This window comes from Scatophagus argus, chromosome 15 (genome assembly GCF_020382885.2).
Source record: "Scatophagus argus isolate fScaArg1 chromosome 15, fScaArg1.pri, whole genome shotgun sequence".
Classification (NCBI taxonomy): Eukaryota; Metazoa; Chordata; class Actinopteri; family Scatophagidae; genus Scatophagus; species Scatophagus argus.
Genome location: NC_058507.1, coordinates 2948001 through 2965397, shown reverse-complemented (window position 1 = coordinate 2965397; position 17397 = coordinate 2948001). Strand labels below are relative to the sequence as shown.

The following is a 17397-nucleotide window of genomic DNA, read 5'->3' as shown; positions in this document are numbered from 1 at the left end:
CGTTACATGTGCCATGGGGTGGCTCCAGGGCGCCTTGTAGGATCAGAAGTGGCTTACATTTTCACATGGGTGGCTTCAGCGCGAGATGGCAGGGTTGGTGCCTGCCGGCTGATCTACACACATGCCACAGCAGGACTGCAGCTGGAGACGACACCGTGCTTCCTGTAAGAGCAGGCCGGGTCCTTAGCGCTCTGCTCTCTCGCTGTGTTTTTGACACGTTGGGGATTATGCAATACACTTCAGTGAACTCAAGTGTAGACGCATACTGAAATATTTAGACAGACTTAGCTGTGATTAGGCCAATAATGTGGCTCCCAAAAAATATTTTTCCTCATCTACTTAAGAAAAACAACTTCTTTCTACAGTGCCAATTAACTCTGGGAATGTGAATTGAATGTGAAGTGTGAATTAGCGTGTTTAAGGGGAGTAAACTTACTTTTTCAGCAGAGTGGAAAGATTTTAGGGCTGTGGTTAAAAATTATTTTATTATCCGTTATTCTGCTTCTGCTTTATTTTCTTGATGTAGTTATTGATCAATTAATCATGTGTGAATAAAATGTCAAAAGTTCTTAATAAAATACCCATTTCAAAGCCCAGGATGAGGTCTTTAAATGTCTCTGGGTTGGACCAACAGTCCCAAACCCAAAAACAAATCCGTTTGTGAGAAAAGGTTTCAAGAGAAAAATCACATGATGTCAATGTTTTGGGTTTTAGTTTAGAAACTTCCCATTTCATGTTGATGTGTGTGTGTGTAACTGATTCATATTTAGCATATCCATCCATCCATTTTCTATACCGCTTATCCGTCAGGGTCACAGGGGAGCTGGAGCCTATCCCAGCTGACTACGGGCGAGAGGCGGGGTTCACCCTGGACTGGTCGCCAGTCAGTCACAGCGCCAACACACAAAGACAAACCACACACTCTCACACTCACACCTAGGGGCAATGTAGAGTAGTCAATTAACCTAATGTGCATGTTTTGGGTATTGTGGGAGGAAGCCGGAGTACCCGGAGAAAACCCACGCAGGCACAGGGAGAACATGCAAACTCCACATAGAAGGACCCAGACCGGGATCCGGGATTCTGCATTTCTCGTCTGTGTTTTGGGTTTTCATCTTTATGTCATTAAAGCCTTTTCTGTTGTCTTCTTTAAACTAAACTGAACAGAAAATCTTCATGTCAGCAAAGTTGAAACCATAGAAAGGTTGTTTTACTCTCCACGTTTCTGGATAATCAAATTTAATTAAAGTACAAGCTTAACAAATTAAAAAATGAGAGTAAACGTGAAAAAACACTGTCCCTGTTGCCCATACAATTAGGCTTAATGTTTTAGTTTAGTGTCTTTTTCCTGCCCATTCTCACAAAACGCATTAGCCGTGAATCTCCGAGTCCAACTCTAATTGACTTAAAGCTTAATTTAGGTCACACAGTGGAAGGTTTTTAATTTACATCGAACTCTTAAGCCAATACTCCCACTCACTTTGGTGTACAGTGAATATATCCATGAGCTTATCGTGGATTTCTTGACTGTCAACACCATAAGCAGCCCTGAGTGAAGGGCGCGAGAACAAAGCTACGAGGCCAAACGCAAAGACAAACACACTCAGGATGCTCCACTAAGCCACCACTCGCGCTGCTTCTCTCAGAATCGGTCAAGTCGTGCAGATGGTGCATTTAGTGTCAGTGTACAAATGTGATGCAAGGATTAAAGCTAACACTGTACACGTCCCCGTCATTCGCACGTGTCTGCAGATGTGCGACCCGAAAGTGACGTTCCAAACAGCAGCTCGCCACGGCTACTCGAACGCTGGGATGGATTTCTGAGCGTTTGCTCTAACGGAGCGAGTAAGAGGTGTCCGAGCTCCGAGGACAGAATCTGTTAATGGAGGATTTGTTTCACGCTCACTGGTCCAAAAACTACACACAAAACAAATCCGAGAACCTGCTGATAAAAAGACAATATTTTCCCCTTTTCAAGCTACCTGAAAGACATTCAAGTGCAAAAGCTCAACAAAAAGTTTTTAGTCTTAAATCAGAGACATAACTTTGCTTGGTAGTTTTCATTCTCAAATCAGTGCGTTAGTTTTTCTTGTTGCATCGGTACACAAACCTGCCAGAGGAACAGTATATAATGTTATTCATTCATTCTTGTGCTGTCCTCACCACCACGCTCATAATCTGCAGCTCCTTCAGGACGAAGTCCACCTTCTTCTGCGTGGTCAGCGAGGCCAGCACGGCGTTGTGGCTCCTGCAGGCCAGTTTGGCGTTGTCGTACGAGTCCTTCGCTGTGATGAACTTCAGACAGGAGTTTCCCACCAGATGCCAACTTTCACCGCACACGTTCTCTGAAATTGAGGGAACAGATGAGGAGGTGGTGCAGGTCGGTAGGCTGGTTATCCACCCGCCTTTTCGCTTCACTTTTCAGTTTTTCCATCACCAACAGCGCTGGTTTGCGCACTTTTTTCATTTGTGGTTCTTTAAAACAAAGCAGGGCCAACCTGACATGTGAAGAGTTCAAACACTCAATCTGAACAGAGTTAATACAACTCAGTATTTCACAAGAAATTAGAGAAAAGACAGGCGTGTTTTGTCTTCTGCCATTAATCACCACTTTGGGTTAAGTGACGACACACACATCTGTGCTTTCAGGATTTTATTTTGGAAAATACTTCTTTCTTCTTTGTTTTTGCTCTGAAAAACATTTTGCTAATTACAGGCTACTTATACAGAAATGTGCCAGTTACACTTCAGCTTTCAGTCCAAAGGAACTGGAAACATACAATAAGTCAGTATTTGACCGAATCACCAGAGCTCTTCTTTCACCTTTGCTGCATCACCACTTCGTCCCCACTGATTACACCCTTACATTTCATTTCAAAGTCTTGTCCTAACAATTTTCCCCCGCCTGTGTATGCACTCGATGTACATGTCCCAGCATGTAAGTGTGTGATGAAACTATTTGTTCTTGATATAAAATTGGTTTCATTTCCTGACAGCCACAGTTACCTGGCAGTGAGATGCACTCCTGGTTGCGAGGTTCCCACTGACAGTTCTGGTCCACGGCGCAGCTCTTGCAGCTGGTTTTCTTGTTGCACACGTATGAGGGGTTGTCCTTGGGGCAGGCTGCATACTCCCCTATGGCCGCCTGGGAACGGCAAGCAGAAGAAAATGGCGGATGTCAACTCTCTTGCGCATCATGAGAAAAAACTTGTGTCCAAAACAAAAAGATTTTTCTTTACTGACAGAGCAGCTATCTGAGTGGAAAGCCGGGCCATCGCAAGCAGGAGATTACCAAATAACTGCCCACAGACAGACTCAGCCTCATTAATCAAATATTTTAGAGACAAGAGCAGATGATGAGCAGCGATTTGAATCCCAGACCGACAAATCAGATGTGCTTCATTAGTCCTTTGCTGTGATTTAACTGTGATGCAAAGAGCCACGACATGACAGTTCATAATCATAAGATGACTGCTTAAATCAGATTTTACCTTCTATGGCGAGGAAAAGTTATATACTACTATGTTTCACTGGAGTACATTACATCTTTAAGAACTAATAATGTTTTTGTCAAGCGTAGCTGTGGCTGCGATGTCCGTTTGTCCACTCGGCAGCTCGGTCAGCTTTCTTACTGTGGCGGAGGTGCAGTTGCTTCCCAGAGACACACACTGGCCTGAACACCACTGGCAGCCGTTGGTGTTCGCAGTGCAGCTGTAGCAGTCCGTGTACTGGTCGCACCTCTCGTTATCAGCATCTGCAAAGTGTGGAGGGACATGGGATGTAAAGAGGCCAACCGTCTGACAACACAGACAGAAATGACAGTTTGATAACCGGTGTGGAGGAAAAGTTTCTAACCTCACACTGACTGTACAGTTTAATGTAGAACAAAATACTGCCCTCAGGAAATGTTACTCATGTCAAGTACATTAGCGCTGTTTGCAAAATGTACTTAAAGGGCCCTGTTTAAATGAGTGCAGGATGCAAGTGCACTGAAGGCTTCCAGCTCTCTTTTGCTGGTTAAATGAAGCAGAATCTGGGCACAAAGTGATGTGTAAACAAGCTGTATCTAGTCTTTTAATTACAGGTGTGTGTTGGCTGTAACACATGAATTAAACCGCTCCTAATGTCATCCCTTGTTCCCTTTTCATTAGCGCTGCTCAGCTCTTGTCTTGCTGAGGGACAGACGGGTACTCTATGTGGTCCCTGACTGGTGGACCTTCTGCCTCCGCCTAAAGGTCACACACTGTCCAGGTAATTAAACGTCCCAACGCATTTGCTGCAGTGACATTACTGTGTGCACGGAAAAGTCTAAAACACTGAAAGCCTCTCGAAGCCTCTCAGCGTTCAGGTGATGTCAAAGCAGCACATCACATCAGTGTGTAACAAGCTGAGCGCACACATGTTGTGCATCTTTTCACTTTACACAGCAAGTGAAACACTGCACTGCTGACTTCAGACCAGGTTACTGCCGGCCAGTCTTATGGTCATAATCTACTGTTTCACCAGTTGTATTTTAATATTGAAGTTTTGTCCGAACAGGCCTGCAACAAAAGCACAAGGAATTTATTTAGTCCTTGTTAATGTCTTCGGTCCTGGACACAAGGTTTCTTCTGGGGAAACTGGGGCAGGGCGAGTGCCAGACAGCAGCGGAGCAGGAAGGCCTCACTGGTATTGAATGTGCCTGAATGATATTCGAGGGCGCAGCTTCCATCTGCCGGCGCTTCTGTGGATGCCCACACTGGAAAATGAGAGCGGCCGTGTTGGGGAAAACTGCAGGGGGTTTTGTGACAAATGGCAAACAGGAAACGGAAGAGAATTCTCAGCAGGGGACTTAGAGACCTGTCTGAACTGTCCCTGATGATTACCTCTTCCTGTCCTGTCCTGTCCTGTCCTGTCTGACACACACACACACACACACACACACACACACACACTCAGTCCGAAGTAGAACCTGAGAAGTGGGACACACTGTTGTTTTGAAGAAGAACAAGCTAGTGAAATGTGTTTAAAGGACGAACACACGCGCATACACACACACACAGGTAATCATTATGTTTTTTAAGGGGCCTTCCTGGACATGTGGTGGTAACATTTTAGTGCTTCAACTATTTTCACTGATGATTTATCTGCTGCTTATTCAGACTGATCACTTAATGCTGAGGTGTTGTTTTCAAATATTCTGTTTTGTCCAACCAACAATTCTGAAATCAAACATGTTGGCACTTCAGTTTGCTGAATGACTTATTCATACTTAAAAATCACTTTGGGTTGATGTTTGTCTAAAAGGTACACACACACACACACACACACACACACACACACACACACACAAAAGCACCCTGGTGACATTTTTCCCCAGTCTTTTCACTCTCTGGTCCTTGACAAACAAGCCGTTTCTGTCAGTCTATGCATGGCATCAGATGAATGAAAATCAGCTCTGCAGACGCTCAAGAAATGACAGCAGAGAAACTAAAATCTTTTGTTTCACATGGTTTCAAAGCGCCGGCGGCGTCACCTACATGATCGCGTGCTACAGGAAGCTGGCAGCTGCTGATGTTCGGCTCCCACTGCGTTGCTCTCCCAGGGCAGGCAGGCGTCCTGGGTGCCGTTCCAGACGCACAGGATCCCCGGCCAGGCCTGGCTGCAGGACGCCTGGCTGGAGAAGGCCGAGCAGCTGGGCGAGGTGTACATGAGGACGTCGCTGAGCAGCAGGCTGTTGAAGCCGCCGAACACGTACATCACGCTGCAAGACAAAAGAGGGGAGGAGATGTCAGGGGGCTACAGGAGGGGAGCCGGTTTCTCGGTTTCTGCAGCTCGCTGTCATCTCCGGTTACCACCTTTGGTGTACAGTGACAGCGAGAGAAGCTTAGCCTGAGTGCCCTTCCTCTGCTTCAACCCACCTCATGACTCTGCTAAATCCCCAATGAGCTCTGCTCTTCCTCTCCACCAGACCCCCTCGCTGTGTGCGTTGGTGTTTGGATGCAGGGTTTAGGGAACCTCTGAACATCTTTTTCCTCTCGCCTCATTTCTGGGATTAGAGAGTGTGTGTGTGTGTGTGTGTGTGAACCTGATCACACATCCCCTCGGATCACAGAGGGCACACTTCAAACTGTTGGCTCTGGGCGTCCTGCCGAGCTCACGGCTCAGAACCACAAGGACGTGGGACCACATAAAAGATGCTGGTCGGATGACTGAGACAGTGAAAGGATTTCTTAAGAGGGACAGTTTGCCCAAGAAAAACAGAAAAAAAACTAAACAAAACATATTTTCTATCGTCTTTTCTAATAATTCAGATTCTTCTACTCTTCTCTTCACCATCAACTGCTTCCTTAGCGAACATTTCTTCTGTAGAAAGCAACTGAAGTCAAACCAACAAATTCTAATCATTTCATCCATGGGTTCAAGCAGGCGTTTGAAAAAAGTCCTGAGATGTTGTTGTTGTTTTTACAAACCTGGAACACACAGATGGACGCAGAAGAAAGCTGTCTATACATCCACACACGCTGATGGCGCAGAGGAATAAAAAGATTTTTTTCATTTGTTTGTTGAGATTTAAAAGAAGCTGCTCCACATGTTGGGAGGTCGAGCACTTCTCTCTCTCTCCTCTTTAGTTGTGAGGGGTTGAGTGGAGAGTACATAAGGTCTGTGCTGGAGCCAGACCTTGGAGGGTTTTAAAAGAGTAAAAAAAAAAATCAATTCAAAAATCAACTGGAGGCTGATGCAAAGGAGCTACAGTTGGGGTTACAGCACAGTAGATGATCTCTCCTGCTTGACTCCAACATCCCTTCAGAGTGCATTTTTGCAGACTCTCTTAACTGTGGCCAACTTTCTTTCTCCAGACTACATTTTCCATTTTTTCCTTTTACGTATTTTCAACATTTTGCTTTAAAGCCTTACTATAACATTCTTTTTCCAAAGCAACAATGTTAAAACACACTGTAACACCAATGCTCTAAACTCAGCTGAATCTGAACGGGATCAATGAATGAACGAATGCATGAACAAACTCTTAATTGCTCCAGAGGAACAGGAGTCGTCAGTGAGGATTGACTCTAACAGGGCCGGTGATTCATGTTAATATTTGATGTGTTCTCTGCAACAGGATGTATAATTTAATATGGATCGCTGTGTCTTGCTCTGCCAGCAGTGCAGATAATGCTTACAGATGAGTCATCCCTTCTGGTTGCGGCACCATCCCCATCACAATCTATTTGCATCGCAGTCTAATAATGAAATGTCATGTATGAACGCACAAAGGATTATTTTCAGCGTTACAGGGTTTTGTTTTTTTTCTTTCGTGATAGCAGATCTGTCAGTTGTCCTTGGATCTGAGCCTCATGCTGCCATGGAGTTTACTGCAGGTGGGGCTGGAGTTAACTTATTTCTTTGTCACCTCAGCATTTCTGAATTAGAATATCAGAAAACAAGCACCAAGCAACTGTTCCCATGGCTCATTTGTCACTAAATAAAAATCAAGAATTTTCTATCTGATTGCAACAGTTTGTTGAAGGTCCTTTTCTATTCCAGCATGACTGTGCCCCAGTGCACAAAGCAAAGCTCCATAAAGACATGGTTGGATGAGTTTGGTGTGGAAGAACTTGACTGGCCCACACAGAGTCCTGACCTCAACCCCATCCAACACCTTTGGGATGAACTGGAACGGAGATTGTGAGCCAGGCCTTTTGGTCCAACATCAGTGTGTGACCTCACAAATGCTCTACTGCATGAATGGGCACAAATTCCCACAGAAACACTCCAACATGTTGTGGAAAGCCTTCACAGAAGAGTGGAAGCTGTTAGAGCTGCAAAGCTGTCTGTGTGTTTAGAATGAGACGTCATTAAAGTTCTGGGTCAGGTGCCCCAATACATTTGTCTATATAGTGTGCCTTCAGGAGCTTTTGTCCGTGATGTCAGCGGTTGGTATAGCAACGTCACTTCCGCACGACATACAACAACAGTTTTGTTCCATTTTGAGGCAACCGCTCGTGTTTAAACAATTGATGCTGCACAAAGCTTTTTAAAAACAGTGTTGGAGTGGAAACACATGAGGTCCATCGTGAGACCCATCAAGAGTGAAATACAAAACGATGAGAGGTATGATGAAAGTTTGTAAATTATAAAAAAACGGAACATCAAGCAACAGCATGTTAATTTTGAGATGTTTGAAATTCTTCCAATATGAAACTCTACAGTCAATATGTGTGTTCTCTCATAACGAGCTCTTTTTTAATATATATATTTTTCCGCACCAATAGCGAATATCTCAGTTTGTTTAATAAATATTTCCCCTTTTTCCTCCCCATTAGCCCCTGCCGAGTGTGTTGTGCACAGACTGTTCATACACATGTGTTCAGTGCACACAGAGATGTAATAAAGAATAAAAGAACCATGAAAGGACGCAAGCAAACTGTGATTTCCCCACAGAAAAACTGAAAAAAGTCCCATAACGAACAAAAAAACCAAAACGTATTCACATCAGGTGCATGTACACACTGAGCACGTTTCTCTTCTACATGCCCTTAAATACCACAAGCGCATAATTAAACACGTGTGGGCCGCAGTGGAAATACAACCTGTCACTCTGGTTTACATGCACTTAAGAAACAAGGTTACTGAGAGAAATTAGGTTCAGACGAGACATCTGAACACGTTCCCATGCACTGAAGTGACCTGGCAGATTTCTCTCTACTTAATCCCGACCCAAGAGTGGTATATTTCCAGTGTATTAGCGATACACGGATGGCACACAAATTAGAAGGGGAAAAGATAAGCGAGTAGTGTTGGCACCCGACTCTGTGCTTCCAAAGGACGTTCTGTTCTTTGGAGTTTAGGTGGTCGAGAATGACGTCCAACACGTCTGCCAATCTCTTTGTCAAATCTGATCACTCATTTATCAAACCATCAGTTTGATCTCAGGTAGGACTGAAGCAGTGAACCTTTACGTAGCTTTTCATCAAAGCGTACTTTTCTGGCTGGTTATGCAGTGCGACTGCAGTTTGAGGCACAGCAGAGTCACATAACCTTCAAACTCGTCACGCCATTCAGCAACCCCTTGTGCCCCGTTTGGAAGCATCTGCATTTGTTATGTGTCCTCATTTTTATTCAGGTTTGCCCTTTAATTTGTCTTCAGCAGAGCTTTCTTTCTTTCTTCCACTCTCACGAGCTGAGTATTTGGACTGATTGTCATCAGTACACTTTTTTTCTTTCTACTGCTCGGCTGTGTGAGCCAACCTTTTCAGCCATCGGTTTCCGTCAGACTTTGGAATTGAAGGACGCACAGCTTCTTTAATGATCTGTCCTTTTGCCTCACTGCTGTGCTGCCGCGGTGACACTGTGCTAATGGCGGAGCTTCGTCACTCGCATGTACAGCATGCATGTAAAAACTCCAGTTCTTATTCAGATTTTTTTTTAAATCAAGACACTCTGCTTTTCATTAAGTGCTGCATAAATGATTACCCGTCACTGAAGGCTGCCGAGTGTCCGAAGCGATTGACGTCATGGTAGAGGTCCGGTCGAGGCAGCACGGTCCACTCATCACAGGCTGGAATGAAAAGAAGACACAAAGAGGTCAAACTGCTGACCTGCTGCCACATATTAAATCATACCTATCTTGAGCAGAAATTCAGCTGACATGCCATGGGTGGTTAGCGAGACCTTTAACAGCTCATAACCTCGTGTCAATCAAGAGTCAGTCGGCCGAGTGTCCTTGACCAAGAAACTGCGGTGGGCCTGACGGGTGCAGGAGCGACAATCATGCCGATAAAAAATGCATCCAGGCGTGTATGTGTGTGTGTGTGTGTGTGCGTGTGTCTCCGGCATGTGACAAGAAATACAGACAGAATATATGGTTTCATATGTGACCTTCAGTGTTTAGAGCAAGCAGCTAATCTTCTCTGCAGATCCCTTTTCCAGGTGTTAGCGACAGGTTCGGAGCAGCTATTAGGCCGACATTAGAAAGTGACTACAGAGCAGAAGCTGAAGTTTCAATTAAACTGTGGTTACCTGCAAAAGGATGTGAAAAGATACAGATTCCATATGGAGACCTTTCTGACCTTTCCTTGATCAAAGCTTTAAGGTGGACAAACACTGCACACATTTCAGATAGTCTCGTCAGGTTGCTGTATTTCAAGCATTTCGTTTCATGGAACCACTTGGTTTAGAAATAACTGTCTCAACACTATGATATAAAATACAGTGAGTGAAACACTGCTGACACATCACTCATGTGTAACCTAAATGTCACAAAGGTTTCACAACATTTCGCACACTTTAACCTGGAAGCTGACGTTTTGTACTCCAAGTCATTACGTCAATGCTTACTGGCTAAAGAAACAAATCTTTTTTAAATGGCTCTCCAGTCGTGTGCTGACAGAGTACACCCATCACGAGACTGTACAAACAACCAAGACAAAGCATACAGCAACAAACAAAAAGTGCTGGCATGTGAGCCTGAAAGTCAGCTACTGCAGTACATCACCGTCAGTAAGTACAATGCAGTGCAAGTCATCACGCTCCCCCAGAGGACAGAGTGATATCTGTAGGAGCTCCACATTCACGGGCAGACACTGCCCTCTGGTGCTGCACAGCGGTACTGCAGGTGATGTGGCACATTGCCCCTCAAGAGTGGGGAGTTACTATGACACCATCTACCAATGTCAGGAGAGCGGACGGCCCTTAAATTCTACACACTAATTGAGTTCGGCTTGTTAAGGCGGGCCGATTAGTCCTCGACGCGCAGCCCATCTCAGCTGTAATTACCAGACAATTACTGAGCTGCTGTTACTGACACCAACTCGGCAGCTGGCTGATGGTGATGGAGGCGGGGGGGCCGGTGTCCAATTACAAAATCATACAGCGGATGAAGAGTGGCAGGGAGGAGAGAGGAGAGGTCAGAGCTGAGGAAGGCGAAAAACAAAATGCTGCAAGTTTCTATTTTCTAAAGTTCGACTCAAAGGCAAACTCTCCCGGGGAATCACGAAAACAATCTGTTTCCTCCCGTGGCGACTCCTGTGAGATGAGGCAGTCTCATTATGCCAATCAAGTGAGGACATGCGGTAACATAAATGTATAAATGGGACGCTATACTAACAATTAAATGGATGTGACGCTTCTTCGTGTGCTGCTGCAGCCTCCATCATCTGTGCTTCACACCACTCTGATGAGCTCAGTCCCAACATGCCACTGTCATGGTTGCACAGGGAGGGGAGAGGGGTGCCTGCGCCCCCTGAGACTGTAATTTCGCCGCCTGTCAATCATCTCGGTAATGACACAGAAAAACAAAATGCCCCGGGGCCGTTTCCGAGGCCTGTGGGGAACTCTCCCTCCCATCCAGGCAGACTGAAGCCTCCCATTAATGAGCAGCTTGTGACAGCACTGCAGAAGGAGGCCGACTCCATTTACAACAACATTTGCAGGCGGTTAACAGTGGATGCCAGGGTGGTTTCTGACAAAGCTGTGCTGACTTCTGTAGGACACATCAGAAAACTTCAAATGGAATTATAATCAGTATGCTACAATCGAAATCAATCCCTTGTCATACTTAACTAACAGATAGCGACAGATGTCACAATAACTATGTCTTATGGACAATGTGGACATTGTCCCAACAACATTATTGGCATTTTGATACAATTTTATGCCACAGATATGTTCGCATAATAATGCAAGTACAGCCTTTCAAAGAGCAACAAAGTTTTCCTTCCTTCCAGTATATCAATATGTACTGTAAGTCAATACGGTTTCTTGATTAAGGACAGTAAATAGAGGACAGCAGACGTTTCGTCCCAAAAGCCACAAGTGTGAATCCTAAACTGACTTGTTTACTTGCTTATGTTATTTAAGCTTTGATCACTTTGCTTTTACCTTCACCTCGAAATCCTCAGGGAGACGAGTGTGAGCTGCAGCTCGAGGGGATGTTCTACGAAATCTGATGCGACTAATGTGAACACAACACAAACAGTAATAAACGAATCTGTGACACCACACTGAGCCACCGAACAACAGCCTCCACTCTTCTGGCTCCAGATTTTCAAACAGATTTTGGAGACTGGCTGCAGGCATTTGCTCCACAACAGCATCAGTCTGTTCAGCATCGAGGTCTGGCTCGCAGTCTGGTGTTCCACTACATCCCGGTGCTTGTCCCCGGTGTAAAGGGACAAGCACAAACAGCTGCCACGGCGATGGAAACACTACTGTCCAAAACATCATGGCATGCTGCAGCATTAGGAACTAAACTGGATCAGAGGGAGCTGACCAAGACCAGACAGGGATGTCCACACACTTTTGACCACATTGTGTCTGTTAAAGTGATGTGCTGTGTGGAGACAGTTGAACCCAAACCACCGGACTGGAACTTTGATCCAAGATATGCTGGCGATTGTAACACAGAACAGGATAAGCCTGAAGAGAAAAACATCTTCGTTGAAAACTTCAGTCCAGTGATTTGGATTCTGGACTCTCCAGACAATTAATGTGCACACAAATGCACCGTGAACAACAAAAACAAGAAGCTTCCAGCAGGTATCTTAAAGCCAACACTCCTCTGTGCAGGAAAGTCACGTCACGTACGACTGCCTTCTGTGAGGAAACAATACAAATATGAGTGTAAACACGCAAACCGAGACTCTGCTGGAGAATTCAGGACCACGTTATTCTGAGTACTGCGCATGAAAGGGAGCCACACTACATCAAGCTGAGACATTTGACCTCGTCTCGGCCCAGAGGAGCAGCTCAGTGTCCAACAACAAAACACTGCAGTTGTACTGAGCTGCTCCCAGGTGTGAGTCCGTGTGACTGCGCGAATGCAAAGCAGCAGAACAAAGACGCTGATGCGTGCTGGGCAGGAAAACCCTGAGCGAGGCCGGCAAGGCTGAAGTCTGAAGAAGGGTTTTCAACGTGGCTCTCTTTTAACCTGGCAGAGTCTCCACGGTAAACGTCATGTTCGACCTTTTTGGACTTGAGCTAAACGCAGTTCTAGAGAATAATGTTTAACTCTGCTGTATCACGTTTAAAGTTTATGAGCGGCACAATGTGCAGCAGTCACGTTAGAAATAAATAGCAGGCAACGAGAGTGCACTGAGTGGTAAAATAAATACAATAACTTTCCTTTAATTTACAAGATCGGCAACTTTCTGCCGTCAATCCTCTCTTATCAACAGTGCTGCTTTTTTGCTATAATATTTGTTTACATTCTCCATAGCTCTTCATTACAAGAACCTGTCAAACACCCCCTTTTTCTTCACAGAGTCTGAAGAAGAAAGCCAGAGTTTTAGGTTCCTCAAACAAAGTCTCTGGTTATGTTGAACTTCCTTCGTAGCGAACCTCCCACAGAGCTGCTGCAGCTGCGTTTGTGTTACTGACCCAGACTGTAGGACAGGAAGTCGGAGGAGAAGCACTTGGCTCCGTGGCTCATTGACGTGTCGTTGTGCGTGTTTCCTCCAAACACCAGCATCGTCCCGCTCACTATCACCGCTGTGTGGAGGTACCGGAAGAAGCCGCTGTCTCTCAGAATGGTCCTGCACAAACACACATGTTGCTGGGTCTGTAGCTAAAAAGAACGTAAAGCTAATACAGATGTTTTCTTCAGGCGTGCGTTGGGATTCTGATCCCAAATTTAGCTTTTTCTGCCCATAGTTTTGCAAAATAAAACCAAATTTCCATCCACACATTGTGAAAAATTCTAGCCATTCTCCATCTTAAATCATCTTTGAGGTCTGGACAGGTAAAATTATACTGCATTTCACAAGAAGAAAATAAAAAAAAGTTAAATCTGAGAACTGACCAGAAAACAACACATGTCCATACCATTTCCTCTTGTCCACGTCGAGCTTGTACAGGTCTCCAGCCAGGCCGTACTTGTTGGCACTGAAGGCCTTGTAGCCTCCGTGGATGTAGATGGCTCTGGTGCCGGGGTCGAAAACACTGCTGTGGCCGTAGCCGCCCTGCACAAGAGCGCCCTCTGTGGACACCAGGCTCCATGTGTTCTTGGCTGGAGGGTCACACAAGCATGTTTTACTAAGCAACAGAAAACTAACTTAACCTAACTCACAAAATCTAACGAAACAGCTCTAAGAAAGAGAGGAAGAACCTGCAGCCAGGTTTAGAAAAGTCTTTTCGTGGAGGATTTGGTCACCACAGGGATGCAGTCGAAGTAATTACAGCTTAACTCAATTTACAGCACGGTATATTAATCAGAGAGCAAAGCCAGTTTAAATCTTTGCATTATTGCTCCTACAATCCATCACACGTACAAAAAGTAGCATCAGAGCATGATTAGATCTTACTGGGAACCATTCAGGAAATGATAATAACCCAATGACTAATTTGTGAGCGAATGGGAGACGCGCTCTTGTCCATCGGCCGCAGCGGCAGGTTAATTCATCCCATTTTCTCAGACAGATTGGCTTTGAGAAGACAGCGAGAACTCTAAATTAAGTCCGGCTGCCTGCCAACAAAGTCGGTGGATTAGATGAACACACCACCTGGCCCTGAAACTCATTAGCTTCATCTTGGTGGCCAGTGTTAATTTAGTGTTGTTAGAAACTGATATATTGAGGAACCAACACCCACATCAAGTTATTCACTAAAGCAAGGAAGCACCAAACTTGGAGGATTTGGGACTTTCTCTCGTGAATCCTGCATGGACCTGCAGCTTCCTGTAGCTTACCGATGTTGTACTCCTGCACCCGGCTGATGTAACCGTACAGAGGACAGTGTCCAAACAGAACCAGCATGATGGGACCGGCCCCCTCCTGGACGGGAGGCACAATGTGGGCCGAGTGTCCCACCACGGCATACTGGTCCTTGGCCCGGGGATTCAGGAGGACCCAGGTCTGGTTCTGGATGTGGAAAACCCACAGCTGGCTGGACACGTTTCCTGTGGAGTCGATCTTTCCTCCGTACATGTAGATCTTTCCCTGGAAGAAACAAACAACAGACCAGAATTTGTTTGGATATAATAAATAATAACGTGTTATACATTACATTTAATGAAAGTTCAGACTTTTACACTTTTACACTTAAAAGAAATAAAGCCCAAGTTCCAGTTTGATAACTTAGAAAAAATATTAATGTTCATGTGCCAATTTAAGGAACATGTGAGGACGATTTGTCAAATGTGCTTTTTGCAGTAACTAAGCTACTTTTCTATTTGTGACAAAATCCTTTTCTTTTACAGTGTTTAAATATAAATTTACTCCATTGTCCACATGCTGACTCATTATGACTGAACCAAAGACATTTAGACTACAGCGATCATGATCCATCATTATAATAATTTAAAAAGGCCCTTCAACACAGAAAACACACACACACTAAGGATTTTCTAACAGATCAACACTTTAGCACCAATAACCTTCCAGCTGTCCTTAATTTTTTGATATGGACACCAGATTATTGATATTCCCCAGACTGCTGAGGGAACTGAAGACGGCGTGGAGGTCAGACAGAGTTGGGTCTCACCGTACTAAAAGCCTGTCGTTTTAACTTGATTTCAAAGCAATCTGATGAATTTACAACAAGATCCATCTTCAAGGCGGTGCTGGCTTTTAATAAAGCAAATAAGAGATTCACAGGATATTTCATGTCTGCCTAAAGTGTGTAGTCTTTCAAAACTGGTAAGAAAGATCGCAATTTACACTGTGAATCTTCAAATAGACGTGATATTATTGTTTTTGGGCCAGATTGCACAACTTTATTTCATAATAAAGTAAACTTTGTGCAGCATGTGTGAAAGGAGCTGCAGAGCGCAGCACTGAACAGAGAAGCTATTTGAGGTTGAATATTTGTGGTATTATAAGCAGCATTTGGTTGGTTTTGCAACATGGAGCTTTTTATTTTATGTTACTTGTCAAAATACGAGTCTAGTTCGCCTGGGAAGATTGTAAACAGATAATGCTACAGATTATTTCTACTTCAAACTTTCCCATACCCTGCAATGTCAGTGAGAAGAGTGTTTTCTGGAGCCATGAAAGACGTTCAGCTTCTTTATGAACCAATGAGGGCATGTTTGCTCGAGAGCAAACAGAGCTTATCTGTTTTGCTAAGATTTTACATGAGTTCTATCTGTTATTTCTCAACACTGATCTGATTTCAGATTTGTCTTGCAAGCCCACACTGACTGAAAAGAGACATTCACACGTCGTGATGCAATTTGTGCTGCAGAGTGTTTGGGATGCACGAGCTCGGTCCTGCGAAACCACAGAGCAGACAGACTGCATCGTCCTCTCAATCCTCCCCGCTCTAATTTATTATTCCATCAGCGGCTCCTAACAGTCTTTCTGGCTGAGGAGAAACTGCTTCTCCACTTCACTGCAGCATATCAAAACTTGGAGATTTATACATTAGTTCCAGATAACAGACACTGCTGGAAGCGTAAATAAGAGGACGAGAAGTTCATCATATTTCTGCTAGTCTTTCCATTCAATTTAGTTTCTCAGCCTTTTATTTTTATATCACACTGAGCTGTCAGAAGCTACAGATGCACGTAAAATGCACCATAACAGCAGCGAAACGTACAGATTAGACTCACATTGTGTCGTCTGAATGTACAACCAGCGTCATGGCAGACATGCATGTCCCCTCCCTCCACATACCTCATGCAGAGCCAGTGAGTGTCCATATCGCGGTGTGACGGTGTTGACGGAGGGGTCGAGGGTCAGCCAGCTCTTACTGCTGAGGTTATACCTACAGAGAGAGAAGGGAAAGGAGCTGATGATGACTGTAACCCTGTGACCTGAAGAAACTCTGCGAGGAGGATTCTTGCACACTTGCAAAATGTGGACGAATATGTCCTGATCTCTTCTGTTTTCAATCACTTTAACACGTCAAACTGATTTAAAAAAAAAAAAAAAAAAAAAAAAAATAGTCAAAATTGCCTTGATCACTTTAATGTGACAAGGCAGGGTAAGCCCAGGTCAGCCAAACAAAGACAGACCCCATGGAGAAGACTGTTAGACATCTAAATATTAACTCATAACTTCCTGTTCTTGATCCCTTCTTACGTTGGCAATATGTTAGGGAACATTCACATAACGTCAGGCAGTTCTTTGCAACATACAACAGGTGATGAGGCATTAAACATGGCTTAGAATGTGGATTACAGTGCTCAGAGTCTACACAAGCCTACATACACTATATAGACAAAAGTATTTGGACACAGGCTGTTTCTCAGGGGTTGGGCTCAGTCCCTGACTTCCAGTGGAGGGAAATCTTAATGCTTCAGCATACCAAGACATTTTGGATCCAACACCTTTAGGATGAACTGGAACGGAGATTGTGAGCCAGGCCTCTTGGTCCAACATCAGTGTCTGACCTCACAAATGCTCTACTGCATGAATGGGCACAAATTCCCACAGAAACACTCCAACATGTTGTGGAAAGCCTTCACAGAAGAGTGGA

The 17397-nt window shown here is 44.5% G+C and overlaps 1 protein-coding gene across 1 annotated transcript in view; it reads right to left on the bottom strand.

Annotated features, from left to right (window-relative positions):
• Positions 1-17397, bottom strand: part of atrn (attractin) — a 107990-nt gene that overhangs the window by 69608 nt on the left and 20985 nt on the right. Inside the window, exons 7-15 of the mRNA XM_046412331.1 lie at positions 16593-16683; positions 14666-14915; positions 13804-13987; positions 13360-13514; positions 9457-9541; positions 5520-5743; positions 3633-3754; positions 3007-3145; positions 2164-2345 (exon numbers count right to left, since the gene is read on the bottom strand). Coding sequence (XP_046268287.1) covers positions 2164-2345; positions 3007-3145; positions 3633-3754; positions 5520-5743; positions 9457-9541; positions 13360-13514; positions 13804-13987; positions 14666-14915; positions 16593-16683 — 1432 coding nt within the window. The remainder of the gene's footprint in view (positions 1-2163; positions 2346-3006; positions 3146-3632; positions 3755-5519; positions 5744-9456; positions 9542-13359; positions 13515-13803; positions 13988-14665; positions 14916-16592; positions 16684-17397) is intronic.